The following is a 21,286-nucleotide window of genomic DNA, read 5'->3' on the forward strand; positions in this document are numbered from 1 at the left end:
GAATTTTTTGGGGGGGACCTCTTTGTGTGTGTGTGCGTGTGCGCGCACGTATGTGTGTGTATCAGCAGCACTATGACCCTTTCGAAAGCCAGGCTAGGTGAACAACATGGTTGTTTCCCATTCCTCTAGTTTAGACAAAAGATGTTTCCTGTATAATTTGGTGGCTATATTTAGTAGACGTACAGGGTGGTAGTTCTGCAGGTCTGCTTTATCTCCTCATGAGTTGGAACCATGATGCTCATTTTCCAAACTGGAGGAATTATATCCAAATCATTTATAGGGGTGAAGTCCTTGGCTAACACTGGCACCCACCAGTCAGGGAAGAATTTTAATATTTCCAGGGGAATCAAATCCTCTCCAGGAGATTTTCCAGCTGTTAAAGAGGAAACAAAACCTTTAACCTTTGCCTCAGAAACTGGGGGCCAGGCTGGTAAAGAAATAACTTCAAAGGAAGGAACTTGCTCTCACATGTTGCCTTTCAAATATAAAAATGAAGTGGTCCTAAAAATATTACTGAAACATATATGCAATTCCTGCCAGTAATTTGGTCATCAAACTGAAAAGGAGGTTTGTCAAATACAAAGGAGATAAGCTCCCCAAAGCGAACCTCCTTTTTTACTATAATTGCCTTGCCTATTTCCTGCCATAATCGTTTTGAGTGGCCTGATTTTTTAAAGTAAATTTTTATATTTAGATCTGAGCAAGGTCAGATGTGATAGGAATGGTCCGTCCTTAAATGGGTGGGTCACCTTTGGACAAAGTTAGCTAAAATGGACACAGACAAATGCCTATTATTCTCAATCTGGGAACACACAGGCATCTCTGCCAAAATTAGGATTGGCACTTTTCTAACTAATGCTTTTCTACTTAATGCAATTCCAATCCTTAAAGGGGTGAGGCAGGGTTGTGTCCTGGCTCCCCTGCTTTTTCAGTTATAGCTAAACGACATCATATTAAGACTATTGGGTCCAAAGTAACTCCCTCACTTAAACAGGGGTGCAGCTGCCCAACGGCTCACCTTGAGCATCAATCCTGACCCTTGCAGCTGCGCCCGCCCTCCTTTCAATTGCACCCTGCCCCTGAACTACCCGTGGAGTTTGGAGCAAGGACATAGTTGAATGCTGGTCGGTAGGACTGAACTCCATGTGGACTTGTTTACAAAATGACTTGGTCATTTAAAAAAATCAATTTTATTATACACAGATGACATGGTTCTATTTTCCTTACTGTATAGGCTTCAAGAGGTTGCTATGCTGTTTGAGAGACTACTGTACACTGGAGACCTTAAACAAAAATTATAGTAAGACTAAAATTATGGTCTTTAGGAGAAGACCAAGGAAGTTCTCCTGTAGTATTCATAGCATAGCTGTAGACCAATGTAGATCATTCAAATAACTGTGCCTGACTTTCACCGAGATTTTAAACTGGAACACACACCTGGCAACCATAAAATACTATTTTCTTAGACTAATTGGGGTCATTTTGAAATTCTACTGTACCAAGGGTGGCTTTCTCATAGATCCATCCATTAAGATTGATGATTGATTGATGTATGGAATTTATATGCCATCTAGTTCCAAGGGTGACCAATCAGAAACATTGGGTTGGATCCAGCCAGCTTTCCTTCCTTTTGTACTAGGCGCAAAGCTGCCTAGTTCCAACTCATAACCATTGTAGCACATCAAATCCAGTGTCGGTGAGAACAGATTTTAAAATGTGGATACCCATGTTTATTGTACCATAGTCACAATCGTGCAGTCCAGAAAGGGGGGAGGGGTGTTTAAGGGCTGTGGAATTGGTGTGACCCTGTTGCCAGTATAGATGCCATTCCATACAGCTTACGTGACATCTACACTGGTGGTGGGGTCACTTACCCTGGCAATGGGGAGCCACGCGGCTCCGCAACATCCAGGAGTGTGAACACAGCATCTGTGCTGGTGCTTTGGTCCAGGAGCCCATGCTGGTGTTCCTGGGAGTGGAGTTGACTTTAGTCGGATTCCTGGGGACTTTCAGCCCAGGAACACCCCCGTTTGCTTCCAGTAACTTATGCCACTTGAAACGAAGGTCCAGCTCATTGGGCTGTACAGGGGGCTTGCAGTGTGAAGGGTAAATTTCCTCCCTTTTTCAGCCACTGGAAACATCTTTGGAGGCAGCGGAACTGTGCCATGCCTGGCAGCTGCCCACCTACCTCCCCACCTTTGGTTTTGTTTGGCTGCCTTAGAATGAACAGCAATCTGGATAGTCTTTGGTTCCAATTTTTACTTTTTCATTCACTCACAAGTAGTCTTGGGCCTCTCTCTCTATTTCAGTCTTCTGTCTGCAATAGGGAGATAACAACACTGAAGATCCAATTTCTAGTTTACAGTTCACTGTTGAGGCTACAGTGCAACACCAGTGCTGAAAAGAGATGGGAGCCAATGGCTAAGCAGGCCATCAAAGAAAAAGGGTCCTCAGAATGATATGACACACAAAACAAGAAAGAGCCCTTGTGAATCAAAATACCAATGAAGCGGTTCATCTGGATCACATGGCTGAATACCAGTATGAAATTATGTAAAATAAAATCCTAATTACATGCATGTTCCTTGACAGGAGACACATCTAATGTTTCACTTAGATATCAAAATTATTTTTACGTTTAATTTTTATCCTACCTTTCCTTCAATGGACTCAGGGTGAGCTTACCTCACAGGACTGTGGTTACAATGCATACAGGGTTCTTCCATCCCCTGTTTTGTCTTCACGACAATCCTATGAGGTAAGTCAGGCTGAAAGAGAGAAACTGACCAAGAATACCAACCAAGTGAATTTCAAGACAGAGCAAGGATTTGGAAACGGGCTTCCCAGTACCAGTCACCCTCCCATTCTAACCACTGTAGCATTCTCTCTAGTCATCATGAGCATTGCATTGTTATATGTTATATCTAGTGTTGATATCAGTCTGAGATGGCAGGTGCAATTTTATTTTTGGGGAGGAAGGTAACACTTACATGTTTTCTGTGATCAGCTTGTAGTGAATGAAGCAGCAGCCCACAACAAGGAGAACTGAGATCAGCAAAACCACACTTATCACGGCGACGATCAGGTCTTGCTTCCCTTTCTTTTCTGAGTCTTTTATCAAAGAAAGTTTGTTTTAACACATTCATTCAAAAAGCCATCTGATTAGCCTTCAGCAATGTTGCAGTCATATCAGCTGTGTAAGAAGATTCCCTAAAGTCCCTCCCCTCCTTTTTTTTATTTTTTAGATTTAGTCCATGTCAGTCATGGATGGATGATAGTCGAAAATCTTTTCTGTCAGAAGAACTAAGAATCTCTAACAGCGAAGTCTCAGCACCCTCACAAAAACTACAGTTCCCAAGATCCTTAGGAAACAAATGATATTTGTCTTCTCACATGGGTCTTCCACTAAACCCTTCATTGTTCCCATTTCTCAGGACTGGTACCTATTTTCTGGTTCCTGCTCTTTAAAAATAATAATTTTTGTCCCTATGTTATCTTTAGAGAAAATCGTTTTTTAAAAAAAACTGTGGGGTACTTCTGAACCGAACTGCTGCTATAATTTACCTGAATAAATTCAAGCATATCTTGTCTTCTCAAGCAAGGTGAACAAGGATATCTTCAGCAGAGTTAAAACTGTTGACCATCTAGCTCATCATTGTCTATAGTGACTGGCAGTGGCTGTCAGGCAAGCAAAGGATTGTTGGGATCTCAGTACAAAGATCCCTTAATTGGAGATGGCCAAGAGTTAAATCTGGAACCGTAAGCATGTAAAACATGTTCTCCACACCACTAAGTTGTGACCATCCTCATAATAGTGTGGTGTAGTGGTTAAGAACAGTGGACTCTGATCTGTAGAATAAGGTTTGATTCTCCACTCCTCCACATGAGTGGTGGACTCTAATCTGGAGAACTGGGTTTGATTCCATACACATGAAGCCTGCTGGGTGACCTTGGACTAGTCACAGTTTTCAGAACTCTCTCAGACGCACCTATATCACAGGTTATCTGTTGTGAGGAGAGGAAGGGAAGGAGTTGCTTTGAGACTCCTTGCGGGAGAGAAAGGCAGGGTATAAATCTAAACCAGTAGTTCTCAACCTTCCTTATGCCACGACCCTTTAATACAGTTCCTCATGTTGTGGTGACCCCCCCAATCCTATCATTTATCCATTTTACAGATGGAGAACACTGATGCAGAGAGTCTTAGGCGACCCCTGTGAAAGGGTCGTTCGATCCCCAAAGGGGTCCCAACCCCCAGGTTGAAAACCACTTGTCTTCTATCACACATCCTAGTTGCACTTTCCTGCTCGACTGATAACATACCTTCACATAAACTTGGCCTTATAAAGATGGAGATCAGTAGAAAGGTATTAGAGAAGTCAGTCATTGTTCCTTTGGCCGATGGCCGTCCCCATGCTGACCACACAGTGGCCTGCCAGAGATGACGCCCTATGACACCCACAGGGTTCTAAACAACATTCTGACAGCATAATCTATTCTTGGGATAGGGGGATGGCACCACAGTTGCAGACGCACGGGAGGGAAGAGATTACTTTGGAATGGGACTCATTCACCCTCTCAAAGGAATAAAGCATTGCTTTTTGATTCACTGCTTTATTGACAACACCTAATGGTTTGTGTGCTTGTGTGTCCTTTGCTTTCAGATGTCTCAGCAGGCAAGAGCAGTGGTGACCCTCATTTCACAGATGAACATGCACCTGTTTGAGCTCAGCTGGTAGTTCTCTGATATGGGAACTTGCGTTGTTAAATGAGAGGTTAGTGGGCACTGATGAGAAGGTCTTTGCAGCAGCCCCTCTGGTGATAGAATTTTCAATTTAGAGACAATTTAAAGATATTTTACAGTGTGAGGGAGTTGGTGACTTATGGACCTTCCCTAAGATTGCACAACCCTTAGCTTGTTCTCCAGTAAGACTTGGAGACTGCTGGAAAAGGCATTTTAGTGACTGTTCCTATTAAAGCTGCTTTAAGTAATTCTTCATTTCTGGCAGTCTTATCTATGACCCCAGAAATATTACAGCCTCTAGGCTGTGAACCTCCCATTTTGGGGAACTGCATCTATTCCTATCTCCACAGGCCTTCTGGTATAATAAATAAGACAGTGTATCTTTTTTTTTCTTCTGGTGAACCTTTAAAATTAACCATAGGTTGAATCAAACCGACTTTTCTGTTGGTGAAAAAGGAAGGCGGGATCCTCTTTGGCCACCCAAAAAGGCTATACTGAGAATCATAGAACCTGCATGCACAAAAGCCATATGGGGACTGTAGGAAGGAGGTTAATTAGGGGAGACAAAGGGGAAAATCTGGCTGGATCCAATGTTGTATTTCATGGTGGTTTTAGGAGGGTATAAGAGACGCTATTGAAAAGATCTTCGCTGGGCTATTTGATCGTGCTGCTTTTAATTGTGATTCTTTATAGAGCACTAACAGCTTTTGCTGCTGTTTAATATTTATCTGTCACTTTTACTAATTTTTAAAGCTTAATGCAGTGTTGCTTGCTTTTCTTGTAAGCAGTTTCTGGCACTTCTTCAGCAGAAAAGAGAGGCAAAAATTGCCTGAGCAGAAAATAAAACAAACTCAAGATAGGCATTTAGTGTCCCAGTTCTCACAATGAGGATCACTACCATTTCCCCATCACCCAGCAAAACATTACTGTATGTAATATTAAAGGGGTTGCCATTCCTCTGGGCCAATGATGAAAACACACACATAGATCAGGGGAGTTTCAACATGCTTAGAGGACTCCTCCGCTATTTAGCTCTGTAAATTAGCCCAAACTTTAGAAAAAATGTGTGTGAAAGAAAGAAACCTGATGAGGACTAAGCATGTTCCAAGAGGTCTAGAAGGCTGACAGGGGAAAAGTGTGATAAATGAAAAATGGTTTTCTACTAGGAATGAAGAGATGAGTCATAAGGGAGGATGCTTGTTGCAGGACAAGATAAGACCACTAGATGACTAAACTGGAGAGCAAGGCTTGTATTAGATTGTACATATTGAGTATGCTTAATAGGCTAATACATATTAATTGATCCTTCTGCTCTGAAGACAAACTGTATTATAAAGAGCATACAGGGAGAATACAGGAGGGGGCCACATACTAAGGAGGAACATGTAATTTGGCAGACTGGAAACCTGTAACTCTAACTACCCTTGAGGTCTGTGGCTTCCTTCATAGAGTTAATCAGTCTCATATTGGGTCTTCTTTTCCTGCTGCCTTCAACTTTTCCTAGCATTATTGTCTTTTCCAGTGCATCTGGACTTCTCAGGATGTGACCAAAGTGCAGTAGCCTCAGTTTACGCATTTTAGCATCTAGGGAGAATTCAGTCTTGATTTTACCTACAGCCCACTTTTTTTTTCTTTTTGGCAGTCCACAGTATAAGTAAAGCTCCCCCTCATCCACACTACATGTCAAAGGAATCGACTTTCTTGCTGCCAGCCTCCTTCGTTGTCCAACTTTCACACCAATACACAAGAATGGGAAATATTACGGTATGAATTAACATGACCTTGGTCAACAGTGATACATCCTTATTCTTAAAATGTTTTTCCTAACCCCTTCGCAGCCTCCTTCTGATTTCCTGGTTCCAGTCATCCATTTGATTGATGATGAAGCCAAGGAATAAAAAATCTTGAACACTTTCAATTTCTTCATCGTCAGTCTTAGAGTTGTATGATACCCCAGTAGTCATTACTTTTGTCTTCTTGATGTTCATCTGTATTCCTGCTCTGGCAGTTTCTGTGTTAACCTTCATCAGTAATCATTTCAAGTGTTCCCTATTTTCTACCCATAATGTGGTATCTATCATCAGCATGTTGTTAATATTCTCAAATTGTTAATATTCTTTACATCCATTTTCATTCCACCTTCAGCTAACTCTAATCCAATTTTCCTTATGATATGTTCTGCATACAGATTGAAGAGACAGGGAGATAAAATACATCCTTGTCTGACACCTTTCCTACCTGCATTCTTTTCCATATCTAAAATTACCTTAGGGTCCCCACATCAGTTAAACCCAGCCTCTCCTTGTTCCACAGTTCCAGCTGGACGCAGGCTGCCATGTGTGTGATTTTTAAATTAAAAGGAAAAGGAACAATGTGCTTCATTCCTGGAACTCCCACTGCAATGGGCAGTTGAGCTCTTAGTGCACATGTATACCAATGGTTGCTTTGGCAGAAGGAGCTATGCTGCACTACTGTGTTGTTGTAGCGATCGTTTTGTGACTGGCTCCATCTCCTGCAGCAGTCATTTTGTGGCCACACCCACCCACCATGCTGTGCTAGAATTTCAAATGTGCCTCCAAGCTTAAAATGGTTGGGCAACCTGGCTCTAGATTGTAGGATGCCAGCTCTGGGTTGAGAAACGCTTGGAGATTTGGGTTAGAGCTTGGATAAGGGAGGGTTTTGAAAGGGGAGGAACTTCAGCAGAGATGTGATGGCACAGGCCCCTTCCGCACATTCAGATTAATGCACTTTCAATCCACTTTCACAAATGTTTGAAAATGGATTTTGCTATTCCGCACAGCAAAATCCAGCTGCAAAGGACATTGAAAGTGGATTGAAAGTGCATTATTCTGAATGTGTCGAAGGAGCCATAGAGTCAGCACTCCAAAGAAACCATCTTTTTCCAAGGGAACTGATCAAGTTTGGAGATAAGCTGTAATTTTGGGAGATCTCCAGCCCCAGGCCTATCTGGACATTTGGACAACTGGTAAAGACTTGGGACAGTGGTTTTTAAGGAACAACAAAAAAGAGAAAATTGTGACTCTCCTAATAGGGAAAGTTGTAGTGTTTGAGATTTTGGATTGCTATATCACTTCTCTTAAAAGCCTTAATGTTTTTTTTAATGGTACTAATAAAGCACAGTTATGCAGCTACATTAACTGAAATCTGAATTCTGTTTAAAAAGCATGAAAGCCCTGGCTCTCTGGAATTTAGCAGATGCTCCGGGGAAGCTCCATTTGGCAATTCACACAGTGATTAGTAATGTCCCTCTTAAGAATAATGGTTCAGATTATTGTGGGTACTCCTGTTTAAAACCCAATTAAACTTTTGACCTTCACAACATTCCAGCCATTGGCTAATTGTGTGCTGTGCTTAAAAAACCCACAAAACAATGGACGGAGAGAGTCCTGCTTTTGTTTGCACCTGTGAATTTGCAAGGGATGCCCCCCCCCCCTTGGTCTGGTATAATAAGAAAGTTTCCTACCACTTTCTCCATTTGACTTAACCCAACCTCATCATCTCCTTTTCAAAACAAAAAAGCCCTTTAATCCTTTTGGTCGGAGTATGGAAGCTGCTTGGTCTAATGGTTGTTGGCCCTCTCAATTCCTTTCCTGGCTCTTGTCTTTTGAGATGGAGCAGCTAGAACTGGAAAGTATTAAGATACTTTCAGCTGACAAGAAAACAAAAATAGAACAGAACAGAACAATGCTTGCGTGGAGAGAGAGAACTTTTTCTCCGCTCTCAAAATATTAATGCTTAGAGTCACTTAATAAAGTGGATGGGCAGCAGATTCAGAAGAGACAAAAAGACACTTCTTCAAATAAAAAAGCTTGTGGAATACCCTCTGTAGGATATAGCTAAGGCCAATAACTTGGATGCCTTTAAAAGATGCTTAAGCGTATAAATAAAGGCTAGTCTGTCAACCAAGATGCTAAATAGAACCTTATATTTAGAGGTAGACTACCACTGAATATCTGTTTCTAGAGTTTGAAAAACAGAGATAAGCTTGGGCCTCTGTTCCCCACTTGTGGGTTTTTCAGGGTGAAACTGGATGGCCTCATGGGAAACAATGCCCTGGCCAACACAGAGCATTAGTCTGATCCAGCAGGGCTCTTCTTATTTCCTTCGATGGAAGCGCACAAAGGACGATCGCCTAGCTGCTTTCAGAAATCTTAATCGCTTTTTTAAAAAACCCTGTAAGATTCAAGCTGATGTTTCTGAACTCACTCGGCAGTAATTCAAATTCATGCCCATATAGAATACTTTTAAAAATAAATTGTGAATTCATCAGACACACAGGAAGGTGCCTTTGCTGGGTTAGGACATTAATCCATCTAATTCAATGTTGTCTGTTCAGGCTCCTCAGACTTTCAGATTTAACCAGCCCTGCCATTAGAGACATTCTCTTAATTGGAGATGATAGCACGAACCATTTAACGAAGCGCTGGCATCATGCAAGGGGTGTCTTTACGGGAGCAATCTTTGAAAATGGCCCGCAAACTTCAATTGGTCCCAAATGTGGCTATTGTCAAGGGTCAGTTACAGGGTCGGAAGTGAATTGAAGGCATTAAACATGCACATTATCCCTGTACTGAAATATCTATACTGGCTACCCATATGTTTCCGGGTCTAATTCAATGTGTCCTTAAGGCCCTAATTGGCTTTGGACCAGAGTCCCTGAAGGACTGCCTCACCCATTGCTATCCAGCCCACCAGTTTAGATCTGCTTCTCAAGCCAAGTTATCTGTGCCTCCACCTTCAGAGGCAAGGCAGGTGGTAACTAGAGGCAGGACATTTTCTGTGGTGGCACCTTGCCTTTGGAATGCCCCTCCCCCCTGAGGCTCACCTGACATCTGCTTTCCTTTCGTTTAGGCACCAGGCCAAAACACATCTTTTTATCCAGGTATTTAATTAGGGGGTTTATTTATGGGTTTTTAAAATACTGTGGTTTTTTAATCATAAGTTTATATTATTTATGTCCAGTAGCTCATTTTGAATGGGTTGTTTTTATAATGCTGATGTTGTTTTAATTGTAAACCATTTCCAGCAGGATGAAGAGTCAGCATAAAAAAAAAACATCCTAAACCAGTGATGGCGAACCTTTTCGAGACCAAGTGCCTAAATTGCAACCCAAAACCCACTTATTTATCGCAAAGTGCCAACATGGCAATTTAACCTGAATACTGAGGTTTTAGTTTAGAAAAAAACAGTTTGCTCTAAGGCACGCATTACTCAGGAGTAAACTTGGTGAAGCAACCGTGCAATGCTTCGAACAGGTGAATCACAACCCTAGGAGGGTTTACTCAGAAGCAAGGCCAGCCTAGATGTGTGTGTGGGGAGGGTGATTTTCCACTCCCTCCACATGACAAACTCTGTGTGCGTGTGCCCACAGAGAGGGCCCTGAGTGCCACCTCTGGCACCCGTGCCATAGGTTCGCCACCACTGTCCTAAACCAACAAATAAATTAGAGCTATGAGAATGAGCTGAGCTCCAGGCTGACAGTTCAAATCTTGCTTCCGCCACAAACCCATTGAGATGACCACCCAGAAGTTTCAGCCTCCAAACTGCAGCAAGGGGATAACTAAACTGGACTGGATATTAAAAAAAAGGAGATTGTAATTGGCATGTGAACATTCTGCGTACTGCAAGTGTTACACAAGTGCTGTTATAATGACTCCTTAAAGTGTTCGGAGCACATGCTCAGCCACTTGCAAAATGACACAAATGAAGGGGACTGAGTTGTCAAGCAGTTGCACAACAAACTATACATCAGACATCACCAACGTAAGAATCTGTCTTACAGGCTGTATAGACCTGTATAAACCAGCATATGGTACGGTAAATATAGTACACAATTAAAAGAAAGCAAATGATTAAAGCTTAAAAGAATGGGCATAGGGGACAATCAAATTGACAGATAAAATATTGTAACTATAATGACCAAATCTAAGCTTATTTTATGGCAAGGACCAACCTGCAGCATATTTCAAGTTGGGCTGCACAGAACCGAACAACATTGTATGTTGTGTCAGAACTGGTATCTGTGAGCAACATGGAGATAAGCCACTGTCCTGTGTGAACAGGTAATCTACATAGCAGTGGCAAGATAAGTCTAGAAAATTTACACATCAATGTTCAATATAAAAGCCAGGTGGTGTAATGGTTGGAGTGATGGGCTAAACTAACACGGTTTGCAAAATTAACCTCAGGCCAACCTCTCTTTCTTAGCTGTATCTATCTCATGTGGTAGCTGTGAAGATGAAAGCCAGATCAGGGAGTCATCCTGTCCGGCAGGAGTGGCAGGATTAGAGTAAAGAACCAGTTGGTGGCTCCGCCCCCCCAAATTTGTCTAATGATTGTAAGCCTATGCCACAGGCCACCACTAGATGGTGCAAACATCCCTTTAATGTCTAAAGTTGATTTTAAAAAAATAACTTTTGTAACAAAATACATTTTTAAGCAGAAATAAGTGGCCAAAGCACACAGCTGAAACTATCTAAATCTTTAAAAACAACCACATAAAAAGACTGAGCTGGTTCAGGGCAAGGGGGACTCCCCCATACACAATTTTCCTTCTGGGAAATACCCCCCACCCCTAGATTACTTTAGACTCAGTACAAAAAAATATAAGTATCCAAGATGTGCCTGTCTTGTTTTCCTAGTGGGATTTTAAGCAACCTGATGCAAGAGCCATTTTCAGCTGCAGATAACAGGAGCAAGAACCCCCAACAAACCTTCTGTCCTTTTCCCAGAGTCCCAGCACTTATTCATATAAGTTCGTAAGAAAACTGATATGTCACCAGTGCAGAGAGCCTACTTGAGACATCTTACAATGCATCACTCAGAACATAATGAATGTATCCAACAAATGTGCAGGACTGCTCCTCCAGGTGGCTGTTTTTGCAGCAGAATATTGAGGGATCTAATCCTAGGTCTCCATCTTCATCATTTGGCTCTTAAGTTTCATGGGAGGAGGGATGTTACTTGCTAGTATGTCTACAGTCATGTTTTTAGAACAAGAAAGGCCTAACATCTGAGCAGCAGTGGCGTAGGAGGTTAAGAGCTCGTGTATCTAATCTGGAGGAACCGGGTTTGATTCCCAGCTCTGCCGCCTGAGCTGTGGAGGCTTATCTGGGGAATTCAGATTAGCCTGTACACTCCCACACATGCCAGCTGGGTGACCTTGGGCTAGTCACAGCTTCTTGGAGCTCTCTCAGCCCCACCTACCTCACAGGGTGTTTGTTGTGAGGGGGGAAGGGCAAGGAGATTGTAAGCCCCCTTGAGACTCCTGCAGGAGAGAAATCCAAACTCTTCTTCTTCTTCTAACTGCCCCACCAGAACAAACAGAGCAGAAAACCTCAAAACATCATTTATATTGGATGCCCTTGGCCTACCCCACTTCACCAGACTGTTTTAAGGCTTCTCTGAACTCCTTGGCGTAATGCTGGACAGTATTTGTCAATAAAAACAACGTGGGGTGGAAAGACTTTTATTTCATGACTAGTATCATTTAATTTTCATTTAGTTATTGTTTTAACTTACCATTATTCAGTTATCCTCATTTTATGTTTTTACAAGCAGCTTGGCACTGGTCCATAATGGGTTTATAATCTACAATTTGCTGAGTGGAGTGGAATTTGTGGTCCTTCAACTGTATGTACGTAGAGTTAATGGGGGCAGGATTCCAGAGTTCTATCAATGGCTTCAAAGGGTGGATTTTAAGGAGGGCTTTGAAGGCAGTAAGAGGGCTCCCATCAGGCAGGCTTTTCTTCCAAGCGGCAGTTCTGCACATTTGTCGGATACGTTCATTATGTTCTGAGCGATGCATTGTAAGATGTCTCAAGTAGGTTCTCTGCACTGGTGACATAGCAGTTTTCTAATGAAATGTATTTCTTTAGAAAATGTGTGTCTTGTCTTTCTGTTCACAAAAATAATGCTCAAGACACTGAAGGAAAAATTTAGAAGATCTTCACGAAGAACAGTATCCCTCAAAGAAAATCTAAGCAGTCGGCTAAAACAGACATTTTAGTCAGTCTGGTCCAAAAGAAGCTACAAACTCAGACCGAAGAGCAGCTTTAGAAAGCCAGGAAAGCACCCAGTCAATAGCAAAACAAAAAGAGGAAAAAAATAAAAAATTGAAAGCAGAAACAATAACCACCTGTCAGCAATTAAGAGTAAATTAGGGTATAAACATTTAAAGAAGTGCAAAAGTTCAAGTGTGTGAAGGGTGTTATTTTAAAGTGAATCTATCCAAAGGTAAGTGTGTTACACTGTCATGCAGATTGTAAACAATTTAATTAAAAAGGAAATATTCCATCAGAATCGGTGTGAGCTGCTCCTAACTGGATAGCCAAAGCAAGCCATATTTACTCATTTATAGACTACCTTTCTTACTGAGGCCAAAGGCAGATTTCCCAATATAAGACTATGCAGCATCAGAGATCTAATAAGCAATAAAATAGGACTAGGATTTCAAACTTAGATGCAGTGCAAAAAGTGTCAGGCTTGATATGTTGAATAATGCAGGAAGTGGAATTACAAATGGAAAACTATGCAGCGAAAGTAGGATAATCCATACAACACATAGATGCTACATACCTCCCATTGCTCTCTTATACTATAGCACTTATTCCCTCTATAAAAATGCCTTCCCTGAACCATTTTATTTTACATAGTTTGCAAATAACTGAAGTGTGGGAACCTTCTTGACCTCTCAGGCAGGCTGTTCCACAAAATGGGGGGGGGGGTGCAACAGAGAATGCACACATACGGACATCTATCCAGCTTAACTATTTGCAGCCCCCACTTTCAGAAAACAGTGTACAAAATTCCTGAAAAGGGACAATCACTTTTTTTAGCTTGGCCTTCTCCATTCCTACTGAGACCAGTGTGATGCAGTGGTTGGACTAGGATCAAATTCCCAAAGTGGCATAAAACTCATGGGTAATGTAGACCTGTACAGTTACTGGTTTGGAGGGGCTAAGTCTGAAATACTTATGCAAAGGGCTACACTATGGGTGACTTTGAGCCAGCTGAATTTTTCTCAGCCTGGCCGACCTCACAAGGTTGTTGTGAGAATAAAAGGAAGGGGGAGAGAACTACATATGTTGTCCCAAGCTCCTTGGATGAAAGGTAGGATAAAAATGTTCCCAAAAATCTCCGAAGGAGAGAACTTATGTCTGTCAGTGTGTACTAGCCAGGATAGCTAAGTGGAAGTTCCTTACACAGGGACAGAATAATGGGGAGAGGGCTTCACAAAAGTCCCTGAGGCATTCTGTTGAGCACTGGAGGCTGGAATGCTATTGGTCAGTTTTCTTAATAAGGCCATTGACTTCCACAGCAGTAGAAAACTGCAACTTGAGTCAGTCAGTCACCCTTTATTATATCAAGATCAGCAAACAGAACAGCAAAACAGTTGAACAAGTCTGATTATCATAAAAATGATAATTAATTTCAAATACTTTAATTTCCATAATAAACATAATAATATGATTATTTGTTGAACCCAGTCCATGTCTCCCTGTCTTACCGTATCAACAAGCAGTCACACAGGATCTTGCTACTTTGCATGCAGTTTCATTGTGTCTATCATCAAGAAAAAGTCTATCATCAAAATACATTTTAAAAATACATTTTAAAAAACAGAAATGGTTTGTGCTGCCTGGAGATTTAAGTAATATTGCAAGAAGAACTGGACATGTGTATGAAAATAGGTAACCTTATTCAGAGTAGCCTGATTCTTGTTTGTTTCAGTGTTTAAAAGACTTGCTTTTGGCAGAGAAACATAGAGTGGGAATGAGCCTCGTTTCTCTCACCAGCAAACAATAAAGCTTTATTTCTGGAACTTTTGATGATCCATAATCTAGCTTTTTGCTTAACAATATTGAAGGGAGGTATCAAATTTGGATGTCTTGAAATAAGTCACAGAACAAGAGCACATGCTATGTGGTGTGAGTCAGCCATAAATTGCATGATGCCTTGATTCAGGGCCAAACTATAAATTTGGTTTTTTTAAAAAAGGAGTTGGGCCTGTCAACCACAAAGCCGCTGCGGAGGATGGCTTTTAAAAAACAAAACCAGGCCAAATGGAATCAAATCACTGCTACAGAGGAAAGAAGGGCTGTAGTCTCCCCACACCTCCTCTACCTGCCACCATTTTTGGGCCATAACAAGGAGTTATTTTCCTATTTTTGATTATCTGTGAAATAACTCCTCCCCACCCATGCTGATTCAGTGTGGACAACGGCTGTGGGGAGGAGGTAAAAGTGTTTCCTCCCCTTATACCTGTATTTTGAAACAAAAAATATTTGGCTTTATTTTTTTACTCTTTTTTGCTTTTTTGGTGATTCACAAGCTGCTTCTGCATCTGTCCAGTTCATACCACTTCGAAAAGAAGGCAGTGCTGTCCTGCTTACGTATGCAAGGTGTGTATCAAAAATTGGAAAGCTCACGTGCCAAGCCTGTTTACAAAAATTCACACGTGAACTGCCCGTCTGCCTAATGTTACCCTATGCCTTATGTATGTGTGTGTTTGTTTTTTACCAGCTATTCCCAGCAGCTACTGTGAGGCTGCAGGGAACTGGGACCCAATTCTTTACAACAAGAATGTGTCTAGTTTGTCTCTCAGACATCCTTATAATCCTGGGGAGACAGCATCCCTTTAACCACTGCAAAAACCTTTGTAAATTAATTTTAATCTCTCAAAGGTTATGACACCTTTCCGACCACAAATGGAGAAACATCCAGAGTGCGGTTTTCAGGGGTGGAGACGCTAATAAAAACAAGAGCCTGGAGACTCCTTAAAGACTAATAGGTCTTTAAAAGAGAGAGCCCACTTTATCAGATAGATGAAGTGAATGCTCAGTTAGCAGACACAGATGCAAGAGATCCAGTTGACGACATTTCCATGCAAAACCCAAAAGTATAAAGAACCAGTTCATGGCTCTTTCACAATAGCTGCAATTAGTGACAATCTCCCTAGTTACATTAATGCCTTCAGTGGTTATGAAACTCATAATCTCTGTTTAACAATCCTATTGTAAATTCTCAAAGCAACCTTGTGCAAGCACTAGGTCATTGCTGATCCATGGGGTGTTACCACATCACGGTATTGACTAGAGACTATGTTTACAAGGTGGTTTGCCATTGCCTTCCCCAGCCATTTACATTTAACCCCCCCCCCCAAAAAAATTTTTTTTTAAAAAAAAGCAATCTGGGTACTCATTTTAGCAACCTTGGCAGGATGGAAAACCGAGTCAACCTTGAACTGGCTATCTGAAACCAACTTCCCTTGGAATTGAACTAAGGTTGTGAGCAGAGCTTGGACTGAAGTTTACCACTCTGCACCCTGGGGCTCTTGGCATGCTGTAGCACAGGGGTATCAAGCATGCTGCTCAGGAGCCAGCTTCTTGAGAGGGCTTACCAGGCTGCAAGCCCGAGGCAACCCCCCGCCCCCCCTCCTGATCTGGCTTGGCAGGCCACCACTGCTCCATGCCAATCTGGGTTAGCAAGCGGCTATACACATTAAGGCCGGCTCAAGCAAGTCACACTTCTGTCATAGCTGGCCCTCTTTTAACAAATGATACTGACACTTTACAACAGGGGCCTGTTGTAAAGTGTCAATATCAGAGACAGCAGAAAGAAGCTGGTGTTGCCTGGAAGACTGACGTTTATCGGTGCATCAGATCACCGAGTTGGAGCCCACAAGGCCCCTTCCGCACATGCAGAATAATGCGTTTTCAACCCAGTTTCACAACGGTTTGCAAGTGGATTTTGCTATTCCGCACAGCTTCAAAGCGCATTGAAAAAGGATTGAAAGTGCATTATTCTGCATGTGCAGAAGGGGCTCAGGTCAGATACATGAAATAAAACCCAAGTCTGAAAAAGTGAGAAAGTGGGCCGGGCGATCTGCAGCCGCCCCTAACTGGCCAGAAAACCCGTTTTAAGCCGATTTAACACCAACAGCGGCTGAGAAAGGCGGCAGCCTATTCCCCCCTGGAAAGTCCGATGGCTTCCAGAGCTGCAGCGGAGCGTCCGGCAGCGAGCCACTCTCCAGGCCCAGCCGGTAGCCACCACAGCGGCAGCTGCCACGGAGAGAGCCGGAGGCCCAGCAGAAGGGGGGAAGCCGCAACAGGCCGGCTCAGCCCGAGGCCTGGTCCGATACTACACCTCCCAGGCTGCTCTCGGGACGGGGAGGGGAGACGCTGCGGGTCCGCCCCCGGAGCGCCTGTGAAGAAGCGGGCGGGGGACGCCGGAGAGGGAAGCGGGGCACGGGAGCGCGGCGGGGCCTGGAGGGAAGGGGCCGGAGCTGGGCTGCGCGCCACGTGCGCCTTGGGGAGGGGGAAGAGGGCGCATTGCGTACGGAGAGGTCCGGAGCTGCTCGCGTTTTCCGCCACGCCGAGGCCCCAGGCCATGCTGTCAACCGGCGGGAGAAGAAGGGGCTGAGCGCCGGCGCTTGGGTTCCCGCCGCCAGCCCGCCTCCCTCCTCCGGCCGGGAGCCGCCCCAAGCCACCCACGCCTTCCCGGAGAGGGCTGCTGCGGCGCAACGGGGAGAGGCGGCACGATGCGGCTGAGGACGGCGCGCCGGTGACCAGGGGGCCGGGGCCGGGGGGAGCCGGCCCGCCCGCCGCAGTGTCCCCGCCGCAAAGGTTGGGAGGGGGGCTCCGGATCGCGCCATCCGCGGGGAGGGAGCCAGCAAGTCCCCCCTCCGGCTCGCCCCTGCAAGGAACTGCGGCAGCCCCACGATGCTTCGCCGGACGATCAACCGCTTTGTAAGTAACCCAGCCCACGTTTAAGCGCCCGCCCGGCTGTCGGGCTTCTGCAGGCACCGGACACATGCAGGGGCCGACGGTCCTGCTCGGAAGCTCCTGGGCTTCTTTCTTTCTTCTTTCTTCTTTCCTTCCTCCTCCTCACCCGCCTTCTTCCCAAGTACACCCAAACGAAATCACCGTGTCCAGCGCGCGTCCTCAGGCGCAAAGACGCTCCCCCCTTCCCCAGCGCCCTGCCTCCTCCAACCTCGACCGCAGGTTGGGTGCTGCCTGCCTTTGACTCTGCAGGTTGGCAGCGCTGGCAGGTAAGCCGCGGGTCCCCGGGCTGCAGAAAGGGCTGGCGGAAGATGGCGTTGGATGGACCGCTAGTCCGTTGGCTTTTGTTCATCCTGCCGGCACAGGAGCACATGGGGACCTGCGGCTGACTCATGAGGTGGCTTGTAGGGCTTTTGTGTTTAAGAGACCATCAAAGCAACAGTGCAAGTGGTTGAAGGTGCCAAGTGATAATGACAGCTGTGGGACACACTTGGCGGCTCGTGAATTAAGACTTGCCTGGGGGCTAGCTACTTTTTGGCATAGGGCAGCAATGCCACATCTTTAGCATCTGATAGACTAACCTCTGGACACAGGGGTTCTCTTTTGCTGTCCCAATCAAGAGCTGTTCTGGTGCAGTGGTTTTGCCCCTTCTGGAATCTCATCTCCTGGGCATCCATACCCTGTGGCTCTCCTGCCTTGCTTATGAGCTGACCACTGTTGGAACTAGGGGGGTGGGCTTAGTTATGTCTCCGTTTGACCCACAGAATTCTTCTGGCGGTTGAGATTTTTGCCCATCTTTAAAATATCATTTCAAATATTAAGCATGCATGTAGGGGGAAGTACATTTTGCAGTGGCAGTGTGGTGTGTAAACAGAGCTGAGGGGGGAGAATAAACCAGGTTTTGTTTTTTATAAAAAAAGGAGTCACGGTGAATTGCTTCAGAAAGATAATTATTCTGGACCAGATTTAGCAACCCTGGAAGTTTTAAGCATTTCCTCCTGTTGTTTTTTCCCCTCCCACAACAAGCAATTTTATTTCTTGCAAGGACTTGTTTGGTACAGGCTTTGCTCTCTGGCTGGGGATGCTGCATTGCTATTGCGGGGTGGATTGTCTAAACTGTGTTGACTTGCCGCAGGTTTCTTCCTGCAGCTCCTTCTTTGCTATCCTTGGTGTCACAAAGGGAACAGCTCGAGGCTGCGGTTTAATCTAGACTTGATTACCTGGTTGAGGTTTCTGGAGCTGTCTCGAAGCTTTTGCTAGTTCGGTTTTCTTAAAGTTTTGTGGTTGGTCTGCTTAGTCAGAGCATGTAGCACTTCTGTCTAATTGATTTGCCTGCCGGATGTGCTGCTGTGCCATCCGTTCACAAAACTGTAAGGGCAAGCAGGTCTGGCTAGTTGATTTCCAGTGCTAGTATTTCCACTTTCTCCAAAATCTGCAAGAAATGCCTGACATCAAAGACTGCATCATCTCTAGTATGTATGTAAAGGTACACTTCTTTGGCCCATGGGTTTTCTTTTTGGTTATTTAGAAAATTTACCTGCTGCCTTTCCAGAGACCTGTTCAAGGCAGCGTCCAAAGTTTTAAAAAATCACTAAAAACAAACACAAAATTGCCAATATCTAAACAAGTGATAAAGTGGAAAGCCATAAAAACAGTCCTCAGGCTAGAAATGGATCATAGAAGTCACCTCTGCTTAAAAATTATGAATTAAGAAACATGTTTCAGCCTGGGACCTAAAAGAGGGTAGGCATCCCAGAAGTGTGTTGTCACTACCAAAAAAAAAAAATAGCCCTATCTGGTCACCACCTGCCCAGAAAGCAGGGCTCGTAAGAAGGATTTTGACAAGTAAGCTTCCTAGCATGGAAGGAGGCAGTTCTTCACATAGCCAGCCCACAATCATTTAGGCCCCCCAAATAAGGAAGATAATGCTGGATTGTGGCGAGGAACAAGCAGGCAGCCACACAGTGTTACTATCCTCGTATCCACCCCACCTCCCAAATAATGACCCAGTTCATCATTTTGGACTGATTTCTTTCTGGGCAGTTCTGAAGGGTAACCCCATGTAAAGCGAATTATAGTAACCTAGCATGAATATGATTGAAGCATGGATCACTGTGGCCAGATTCTGAGGAATGGCCGTAGCTGGTGTATAAAGCCAAAGCTGGTAAAAGGAGATCTGTGCCTCCAACTGTACGCCAGGATCCAGCAGCATCTGTTAGTTACAAATCTAATCCATTAGCTACAAATCCTTCTGGAAGAGCACAACTCCTTCCAATGCAAGCTGACTCTGCGGTCCTTGAGCATGACAGGACCTCAGCCCAGGTTGAGCTTCAGTTTATCTGCCCTCTTCCATCACATTGCCACCTTCAAGTAACTATTCAGGACTTCTACAGACCCAGCAAGCTCTGCGGTTAAAGATATATAGAACTGGGTGTCATCCATACCTGGGTGACTCTTCACGTCACTTCCCTGGATGAGCCGTCATGTAGATATATGACCTATATTCCATGGTTGACAGAGAGCCAGAGTGGTAAATGTTATGATTGGAGACCCTGTAACCATGACAACTGTTTTTTCCACAAAAGAGGGGAGTCAGGGAAAACAGGAACTGAGCTTCAGTGGGGAAATGACTCATTTGGCCTACCTACTAACAGGGCATCGTTAATGGGCATCATAAATGGGCATCATAAAATTAATGGGCATCATAAAAACCTGAGTGGGTTGGGGAGGGGAGATGACAACTACATGCCAAAGGAGCTCACTGGCAGAGTTTAACATAGACATTTTAAAAGGTGGAATCTTCCTTTGTTCTGTTTTCCAACACTTTGTCCAGATGCTGTGACCTGTGGGACCCATCCTCTGCTGTCAGGTGGGCAGTAGGGATGTAGGGGCATGTTTGCTGAATCTGAGGCAATGGTATTGTATTATCACTTAGCTAGACTCATGTTTTATTTTCATTTTCCTGTGATCTGTATCTCCTAACTATGATAGTGGGGTTTTTTTTCCCATGTAGTGTTCTCTAGTTTAATCTTTAGTAATAAAGTTCTAGTTTAATCTTTAGTTTAATCTTTGTAAGAAGCCCTGTGGTATAGCGTGGGAAGCTACATTACTATAGTCAAAGCTCTGCTCACGACCGCTGTTCAATCCCAGCAGAAGTCAGTTTCAGGTAGCCAATTCAATGTTGACTTTGCCTTCCATCCTTCCCAGGTCAGTCAAATGAGTACCCAGTTTGCTGATAAAAGTGTAGACTATTGGGGAAGGCAAACCAACCCATAAACTTACTTTGGACAAGGTAACCCTGGTAAGATTGCACAGAATAATCCTGGTAAGCCTTTAACTTTAATAAAGCCTCTTTTCTGTTTAAGAAAGCAGACTGTGACTCAGATCTTACTCATGTTTTGAAGACCAGACATACGTTCTATGGACATGCATTCACAGGGGCAGTTAAGAGAGCCAGCATGATGATGTGGTTAAGAGCAGGTGGATTCTAATCTGGAGAACCTGGTTTGATTCCCCACTCCTCCATTTAAGTGGCTGAGGCTTATCTGGTAAACCAGATGTGTTTCTGCACTCCTACCTTCCTGCTGGGTGACCTTGGGCTAGTCACAGTTCTTTGGAACTCTCTCAGCCCCACCTGCTCCACAAGGTGTCTGTTGTGGGGAGAGGAAGGGAAAGGAGCTTGTAAGCCACCTTGAGTCTCCTTACAGGAGAGAAAGGTGGGGTATAAATCCAAACTCCTCCT

The 21,286-nt window shown here is 44.0% G+C and overlaps 1 protein-coding gene across 3 annotated transcripts in view; it reads left to right on the forward strand.

Annotated features, from left to right (window-relative positions):
- Positions 1 to 16,974: 16,974 nt before the first annotated feature.
- The window catches only part of ATP11C (ATPase phospholipid transporting 11C), an 85,208-nt gene continuing 80,896 nt past the window's right edge, over positions 16,975 to 21,286 (forward strand). For all 3 annotated transcript variants that reach the window (XM_048514027.1, XM_048514025.1, XM_048514028.1), the window contains exon 1: positions 16,975 to 17,511. In XM_048514027.1, the coding sequence (XP_048369984.1) occupies positions 17,485 to 17,511 (27 nt within the window). In that variant the 5' untranslated portion in view covers positions 16,975 to 17,484. The remainder of the gene's footprint in view (positions 17,512 to 21,286) is intronic.

The sequence above is a fragment of the Sphaerodactylus townsendi genome, linkage group LG13 (genome assembly GCF_021028975.2).
Source record: "Sphaerodactylus townsendi isolate TG3544 linkage group LG13, MPM_Stown_v2.3, whole genome shotgun sequence".
In the NCBI taxonomy this organism is placed as follows: domain Eukaryota; kingdom Metazoa; phylum Chordata; class Lepidosauria; order Squamata; family Sphaerodactylidae; genus Sphaerodactylus; species Sphaerodactylus townsendi.